This window comes from Drosophila miranda (genome assembly GCF_003369915.1).
Source record: "Drosophila miranda strain MSH22 chromosome Y unlocalized genomic scaffold, D.miranda_PacBio2.1 Contig_Y1_pilon, whole genome shotgun sequence".
Lineage (NCBI taxonomy): Eukaryota > Metazoa > Arthropoda > Insecta > Diptera > Drosophilidae > Drosophila > Drosophila miranda.
Genome location: NW_022881603.1, coordinates 7,364,482 through 7,373,996, shown reverse-complemented (window position 1 = coordinate 7,373,996; position 9,515 = coordinate 7,364,482). Strand labels below are relative to the sequence as shown.

General features: G+C 34.1%; 1 protein-coding gene across 1 annotated transcript; it reads right to left on the bottom strand.

The window, feature by feature from the left end:
* Positions 1-6,915: 6,915 nt before the first annotated feature.
* Positions 6,916-8,040, bottom strand: LOC117191838 (NADH-ubiquinone oxidoreductase chain 5-like). Its single transcript, XM_033396607.1, is given in 2 exon segments — positions 6,916-7,380; positions 7,382-8,040. Coding segments are annotated over 2 exon segments (957 nt in total). The 5' UTR covers positions 7,891-8,040; the 3' UTR covers positions 6,916-6,932.
* Positions 8,041-9,515: the final 1,475 nt, after the last annotated feature.

Genomic DNA, 9,515 nt, shown 5'->3' with positions numbered 1-9,515 from the left:
TTTTTTTCTCTTTCTGCTGGACATGGGAAGGGCATCACTATGCTTTGCTTGGCTGCGGGCTGTACTTTCATTCTGTCGTTTTCCTCTCTCATTTCCTCTTTCCCGTTCTCTCCTCTTCATTTGCCGACGGCTAACGGGGATTGTACAGCTTTTCAGCCACGCTTTGCTCGCTGCTGGCCTGTACCTTCGTATCGTATTTTCTTATTGATACCCTATAAATTTCTCCTCGGTTTGATGCGGCGCTACCTACGCGATCTACTTGTGGGTCTTTAGGCCACGAAGGGTGAAATCCCCCCCAGAAAACTATCGTTTGAATTGTCTCAACAGTCCCTGCTCGGGCGCCATCTGTAAAGTAGTGATCCTAGGCTGGGGTCAGTCTCAGTCTGCCCAGGGTCACCTACAGTTTATTTGTAAGTTGCTGAGACGTTGAGACTGGGGGGGGGGAGGCGGGTCGTTGGCGCAGGGATCGCCGAGCCGCCGTCAACGACGGGGCCTTCGGGAGAAATTAGGGAGGGGGGGGGGGAAAGCGGCGTTGGGCCGGGCGGCGCGAAACTCACCCGAGACGCTGCACTCCCCGACTTCAGCAGGGTAAAACCCCTGTTGCCAAGGTCGAAGTGGGCCGCGGGTCCGGGGAGGTGAAGGAAAAGGATGAGGGGGGGGCGCCTCTGTCGAAACGCGTACCACTTCTCACTCCAGCAGGGTAAAACCCTGTTGCCAGAGTCAGAGCGGGAGCGTAGTGACCGAGAACAGTCAGGAAAACGGGTGGGGAGGGGGTGGAGAGATGACCGCAGTCGGTGGTCCGACCAGAGAAAAAAAATGGAAGCCAACGCGTTCTTAATTCTATGATCGAAGTTTTATTGGATTGGTTCCCCTCGCACTCCCCCCTACTCCTACTACTACCTTGGCCAGCGGCCAGCTCACCCGCGGATCCGGCGCCTGTGTTCCCGCAGCTCCTCCATGCTTTTCTCTCCTCTCTGGCGCGCGGCCGTTCAACACTTTTTTTTCTCCTCACTTCGATGTCCGCGACGTTCCGTCTTCGCTCACTTCCCAGAATCGACTCTCTCTCTCGCTACGGTCGCTCGACGTTCTCGCCACGCCTCGCGCTCGTTTTCGGGCCAACGGGACTTTTCCGAAAGAGCTCCGCTCTGCTGCCGGCTGAGCATGGCTCCCTCTCCTCGCCGTCTTCTTTGCGGTTGTTCCGTGTGAGCTGGCCGTTTGGCGGGATTTCGGCTATGCAAAACATAACTAGCTTATTTACTACTATAGCATATGGTTGTGAGTAATCCAATTATTAATATTATTATTATTATTCTTGTTACTATGTGAGGGTCCCAGTATGGGTCCTCACACTGTTTGACGTATAGACATGGCTCGTGTTGACTTTTTTTAAAGCCCATGTTAACCAGCACCTCGTTCAATGTGTCATTCCAGACACGTCCAGACTGCTTCAGCCCATAGATAGCCTTTTGAAGTTTGAGTACCTTGTGGGGGTTCTGCTCATCTATAAAGCCTACGGGTTGCTTCATATAGACGAATTCTTGGAGTTTACCGTTGAAATACGCGTTAGAGATATCCACCTGATGCATGTGTAACTGCTTTTCTGCAGCAATCGCAAATAACATTCGGATTGTCTCATAACGTATCACTGGAGAATATGTCTCCCAGTAGTTAACGCCAAACTGCTGGCCACATCCTTGTGCCACAAGTCTCGACTTAAACCTTTCAATGTCACCGTTTTGGTTGCGTTTGATTCTGAAAACCCATTTTGAACCTATAGCCTTTTTTCCGGGCGGAAGATTGACAGGAGTCCATGTATTATTTGACACGAGTGCATCGAATTCCTTTCGCATAGATTTTTTCCATTCTTCTGCATCGTGGCTTTGCAACGCCTCTGCAAAGGTCCGTGGAGTCTCAATGTCATCGGAGCAGCTAAGATTGTTGAGGACATTGTACTGCTTCTTTGGTCTGCCAGGTTGACCAGCACGAATGATTTTTGGCCTTCCTGGGCCACGTATTTGTGGGATGTCTTCTTCATCTGAGCTGCGGCTCTGTTCTGGATCGCTTGCAATTACGAAGTACTCCTCCTCATCATCATCGCTGTTGTCAATGTTGCTAATCGTTTCGTCTTCGGGCTCAACAACAGTTTGTACCTGCACAGGTTCTTCGTTTGACTCAAAGCGTATGATGATTTTTGCAAGATCCTCAGTCTGATCTCTATTTTCGTAAATATCATTTACTTCCTTGACGAACTCACCCTCCACAATTTTGACTGCAAAAGAGTAGCCAACAAAAATGTACTCCTTTCCTTTTGCAACGAATTTGCCTTTTTTGGTTTTTTCCAGTGCAAATGCGCGTGAACCAAATATTTTCAGATGGTTTACCGACGGCTTGCGCTTGTTCCAAGCCTCGAAGGGGGTGCATCCATTTAACGCTCTGGTCGGACATCTATTTCTCAAATATACTGCAGTTTGAACGGCTTCAGCCCACAAAAATTCTTTTAAATTTGCATGAATTAACATACTCCTAGCCATTTCAACGATTGTACGATTTGCGCGCTCAGCAACGCCGTTTTGCTGAGGTGTGTAAGGCACCGTTAGTTCTCTTTTTATTCCGCACGCATTTAAAAAATTTGTAAATTCATTGCTATTTACTCAGTACCGTTATCGCTTCGCAAGGCTTTGATTGTTTTTTCGGTTTGGCACTCAACATAACTTTTATACATTTTAAATTTCTCAAAAACTTCATTTTTGGCGCGCATAAAATATACGTGAATTTTTCGCGAGTAATCGTCTATAAATGTAACAAAATAACGGTTTCCAGCCAGAGATTTAACATTCATAGGTCCGCATACGTCGGTATGGATCAATTCGAGAACACTTTTCCTAACACGTTCTGCCTTTTGTGGGAACGGCAATGCACATATTTTAGCCTTATTGAATGTGTCGCAATTTGTGTTTACGGATACGTTATTAATTTTCATCCCGATTACACGTTCTTTCTCACAAAGATTCTTTAAATTTTGAAAATTTAAATGCCCGTAGCGGCTATGCCATTTTTTTGCAAGAGATATATCGGATATCAAATGCACTGCATCAGTGGTTTTTTCCACTCCATACACGTATAAATTGTTTTCTTGTACCGCTCGCAACATTATATGTCCATGTTTATTTCGCACTAAAGCTTCTGAATTTCCGAATGTAGTGACATTCCCGAACTCGGCTGCTTTGCTCACCGACAAAAAATTCATTTTTAAATCCGGCACATACAACACGTTTCGCAATTCTATATTTGTTTCATTTGATTTAATTTTTACAGTTCCAATACCTAGGGACTCAATATACTTTTCTGCAGCCAACATAATGGTTGTGTTTTTCTTATTAAAGGTTTCAAACAAATTTTTATTACAACACATATGCGATGTTGCCCCACTGTCGATACACCAAGAATTTTTTCGCTGCTTAACAACGCAGCTGTGCATTAAACAGTTTGATTTTTCATCCCTTACGCACTCTTTCGTATTATCTTTGTTGCTTTTGCACTCGGATGCGCGGTGCCCGCTTTGTTTACATTTGTAGCATTTTCCTCGAAACTCGCGATGCTCGTTGGATTTCTGGCCGTCTCGTTTGATGTCTTTTTGACTGGCGCCGTAATTCTTCGAACGCGCACCGTTTCTTTGAGTCTGTGTGTGTGCGTACACTGCCTGTACAGCAAGCTCACGATCGTCTCTTTCGTCTTTACGTGCTCCTTCTTCAAGTATTTTTACTTTACCGTTTCGAACGGCGGCAGACTGTCGCGTGTTTCTATCGCCACGACGAAATTTTCCCAACCGCTGGGCAAGCTCGACAACAACATTATTACTTTTAGCTCGTCTTGAATGTCGATATTTAGCTCGGCTAACTTTTCAGTAATTTCCACGAAAGAATTTACATATTGTACCACGTTATCACCGTTTTGCATATTTTGCCGCAAAAGTTTTTGGTATAACTGTACCTATCGCACTGGTCCCACTGACACATGTACATCGCGTAATTTTTGCCACGCCTGATTCGACGTTGTGCACGACTTTATGTGCATCAACTGCGTTGCTTTTACATTTAATATAATACATGCCAACGCCTTTTGATCAGCCTTGTCCCACTGTGCCAAGTGTTCCTGTGTTCCTGCTGCTTCCTCCTGTGGCCTTTCGGTTTTACCACTTACATATGTCCACAAATCCGTTGTGATCAATACACTACGCATGGACATAGACCACACATCGTAATTGTCTTCCCCCAATTTTTCAATTTGCAGAGACACACTCATATTGTTTTAATTGCTACACGCCACTTTCTAACTGGTGCACGATTCATTTGCAATTGCATCAAACAAAATATTAACTTCCAGTTCTACCACGGTTTTTTAATTGTTTTTAATAAACGCCCGATCTTTCGGTGATCTGGGCCCATAACCTATTGTGTATTGCGCCTTTTTTCATGTATTAAATAGAGAACGACGCGTCTGTGCTCATAAGTGGTTTATTCAGAACTGAAGAGATGACATGTGTACATATGTACTTACATACGAATAGGAGAGACGAGAGATAACAGAGGCTCTCGCTGTTCATGTACATTATGTTAATTAGCGTTGCCAGACAGATCATATTATGGTTACACTTCAAAGTTCAACAAATAATTTTATAGGTTTATTTCCATATATTTTTACAAGAATAAGTCACTTAACTTTAACTCTTTCTTTAGCTTTACCTTTATGATTATGTTTTATACTTTACGGTTGAATTAATCATACACAACATATATTTGCCCATTTAGTACCCCAAGGAACACCAGCTATTTTAATACCATTTATAGTATGTATTGAAACTATCAGAAATGTAATTCGACCTGGAACTTTAGCTGTTCGATTAACAGCTAATATAATTGCAGGACACTTATTATTAACTTTATTAGGAAATACTGGTCGTTCTATGTCGTATTTTTTAGTAACATTTCTATTAATTGCTCAAATTGCTTTATTAGTTCTTGAATCAGCTGTTGCTATAATTCAATCTTATGTATTTGCTGTATTAAGTGCTTTATGCTCTAGAGAAGTAAATTAATTGATAATGTCTACACATTCAAATCACCCATTTCATTTAGTTGATTATAGCCCATGACCTTTAACAGGAGCAATTGGTGCTATAACTACTGTTTCAGGAATAGTAAAATGATTTCATCAATATGATATTTCTTTATTTTTTTTAGGAAATGTAATTACTATTTTAACCGTTTATCAATGATGACGAGATGTATCACGAGAAGGAACATATCAAGGATGACATACTTACGCCGTAACTATTGGATTACGATGAGGAATAATTTTATTTATTTTGTCAGAAGTATTATTTTTTATAAGATTTTTTTGAGCTTTTTTCCATAGAAGTCTATCTCCAGCTATTGAAATTGGAGCTTCATGACCTCCTATAGGAATTATTTCTTTTAATCCATTTCAAATTCCTTTATTAAATACAGCAATTTTATTGGCATCAGGAATTACAGTAACTTGAGCTCATCATAGTTTAATAGAAAGAAACCATTCACAAACAACTCAAGGGTTATTTTTTACTGTATTATTAGGTATTTATTTTACTATTTTACAAGCATATGAATATATTGAAGCCCCTTTCACAATTGCAGATTCAGTTTATGGATCTACATTTTATATAGCAACAGGATTCCATGGAGTACACGTTTTAATTGGAACAACTTTTTTACTTGTATGTTTATTGCGTCATTTAAATAATCATTTTTCAAAAAATCACCATTTTGGATTTGAAGCAGCAGCTTGATATTGACATTTTGTTGATGTAGTTTGATTATTTTTATACATCACAATTTACTGATGAGGAGGTTAATTAAATATTAATATCTATATAATATAAAAGTATATTTGACTTTCAATCATAAAGTCTGTTAATAACAGTGTAGATAATTTTTTCAATTATTTTAATTGCTTCATTAATTTTAACAATTGTTACTATTGTAATATTTTTAGCTTCAATTTTATCAAAAAAAGCTTTAATTGACCGAGAAAAAAGATCACCGTTTGAATGTGGATTTGACCTTAAATCATCTTCACGATTACCCTTTTCTCTTCGATTTTTTTTAATTACTATTATTTTTTTAATTTTTGATGTAGAAATTGCTTTAATTTTACCTATAATTATTATTTTAAAATTTTCTAATATTTTCATCTGAACTTTTACTTCAATTATTTTTATTTTAATTTTATTAATTGGACTTTATCATGAATGAAATCAAGGTATATTAAACTGATCAAATTAATTAGGGTTGTAATTAATTATAACATTTGATTTGCATTCAAAAAGTATTGAATATTCAATCTACCTTAGAATATGAAGCGATTTATTGCAATTAGTTTCGACCTAATCTTAGGTAATCTTACCCTTATTCTTTAATTGAAGCCAAAAAGAGGCTTATCACTGTTAATGATACAATTGAGAATTAATTGAAGCCAAAAAGAGGCTTATCACTGTTAATGATACAATTGAGAATTAACTCCAATTAAGGAAGTATGGTGATCAAGTAAAAGCCGCTAACTTTTTTCTTTTAATGGTTAAATTCCATTTATACTTCTGTTTATATAGTTTAATAAAAACATTACATTTTCATTGTAAATATAAAATAATTTTTTTTTATAAATTACTAAAATTAATTCACTATATTCAAAGATAAATTTATCTCCATAACATCTTCAGTTTCATACTCTAAATATAAGCTATTTGAATAAATAAATAATAAAAAATTAAATAAAATTAAGATTCAAAATACAAATAATATTAAATAAATTTTTAAACTATTATTATGTATTAAAAATAAAATTTGAGAATAATTAACTAATTTTTGATATAAATGTTGAACACCAAAATACTCTGATCACCCTTGGTCAAAACTTTTTACAACAATTTGACCATAATTTAAAGGATAAAAAATTATTCCATAAGTTCTAATATAAGGTATAAATCATATTGATCCTAAAAATGTTGAAAAATTATAAAAAATAAAAGATTTATTTAAACTATATAACTTAGTTAAAGAAATTAAATAACCTAATAATCCCCCAAAAATACAAACAAATAATGTTAATAATTTTATTGATAAAGGTAAACAAATTATATAAGGGTAAGGAAAAATTAATCAATTTAATATTCTACCCCCAATAATTCTTATAATTAATAACCCTATTATACCACGTAATATAATTCATCTTTCATCATTTAATATATTTAAACTACCACAATTTAAATCACCAGTTATTGAATAGTAAACGAACCGAAAAGAATAACTAACAGTTAACCCTGTAGAAAAAAAATAAAAAAAATGAAAATAAATGATTATTACTAATTATGACAATTTCTAAAATTATATCTTTTGAATAAAATCCAGCTAAAAATGGTATTCCACATAAAGCTAAATTAGAAACATTAAAACAAGCAGAAGTCAAAGGCATATGAATTCTTAAACCTCCTATTAAACGAATATCTTGAGAATTATTTATATTGTGAATAATAGCACCTGCACATATAAATAATAAAGCCTTAAATAATGCATGAGTTAATAAATGAAATATAGCTAATTTATAAAATCCTATAGAAAGAATTCTTATTATTAATCCTAATTGTCTAAGAGTTGATAAAGCAATAATTTTTTTCAAATCAAATTCAAAATTAGCCCCTAAACCAGCTATAAATATAGTTAAACCAGATAATAATAATAATAATTGACCTAATCAAGAAGTTCTTAATAAAATATTAAACCGAATTAAAAGATATACCCCAGCTGTAACCAAAGTAGAAGAATGAACCAACGCAGAAACAGGAGTAGGAGCAGCCATAGCAGCTGGTAATCAAGATGAAAAAGGAATCTGAGCTCTTTTAGTTATAGAAGCTAATATAACTAAAAACCCAATTATTAATATTTCATAATCATTTTTTATAACTTCTAAATAAAAAATATAATTTCAACTCCCATAATTTAATATTCAGGCAATAGCTAACAATAAAGCTACATCTCCCACACGATTTGATAATGCTGTTAATATACCAGCATTATAAGATTTTACATTTTAAAAATAAATAACTAAACAATAAGAAACTAATCCTAAACCATCTCAACACAAAAAATTCAAATTAAATTAGGACTAATAATTAACATTATTATTGATAAAACAACAATCAAAACTAATATAATAAATCGATTAATATTTTCATCTCTACTTATATATTCTTTTCCATAAAAAATAACTAAAGAAGCAATTATTAAAACAAAAGATATGAATAATAAACTTATTCAATCGAATAATAAAGTTATTACAATTCTCAAAGAATTTAACGAAACCAATTCATATTCAATAAAATAAACTATATTATTTAATAAAAAATATAAACTTAATAAAAAACAACATAATCTAATAGAAATTAAATTAACAAATCTAATTCTACAAATTGATAAATATTTCACGATCTAAAATGAATTATTTCATATCACTAACACCACAAATTAGTATTTTTATTAAACTATTTAAATTTATAATCATAATATACATGAATCTCTTCTTAAAATTAATAAATTTAGAGGTAATCAATGTAAAATTATTAATAAATATTCACGAATTTTCCCTCCTCTAAAAGAATTTACACCAGAAAATAATTTTCCATGTTGACTAAAAGAATATAAATATAAAGTGTAAGCTGCTCTAAAAAATGATAAAAATGATAATATAATTATTGTTAATCATGATCAAGAAACAATTCTATTTAATAAAGAAATTTCTCCTAATAAATTTAATGTAGGAGGAGCTGCCATATTAGCTGAACTTAATAAAAATCATCATAATGTTATAGCAGGTATAAAATTTAATAACCCTTTATTAATTAATAAACTTCGTCTACCTAAACGTTCATAAGATACATTAGCTAAACAAAATAATCCGGAAGAACAAAGCCCATGAGCAATTATTAATGTGTATGAACCACATAACCCTCAATAAGTTATTGTTAAAAGACCAGCTAATACAATTTCTATATGAGCAACTGAAGAATAAGCAATTAAAGCTTTTAAATCAGTTTGTCGTAAACAAATTAATCTTACTAAAACACCACCTACTAAACTAATTCTAATTCAAATAAATCTATATTTTAAATTTATTAATTGAAGAAACGAAATAACCCGTAACAAACCGTAACCTCCTAATTTTAATATAATTCCAGCCAAAACTATAGAACCTAAAACAGGGGCTTCAACGTGGGCTTTTGGCAATCATAAATGAACTAAAAACATAGGTATTTTTACTAAAAAAGCACACAATATTCAAAAATATAATAAATCATAATTAAATATATAATTATTTATTAAATAAAAATTTATTGAATTTACTTCATTTATCACATAAAAAATACCAATTAATATAGGTAAAGAAACTAATAAAGTGTAAAATAATAAATAAACACCAGCCTGTAA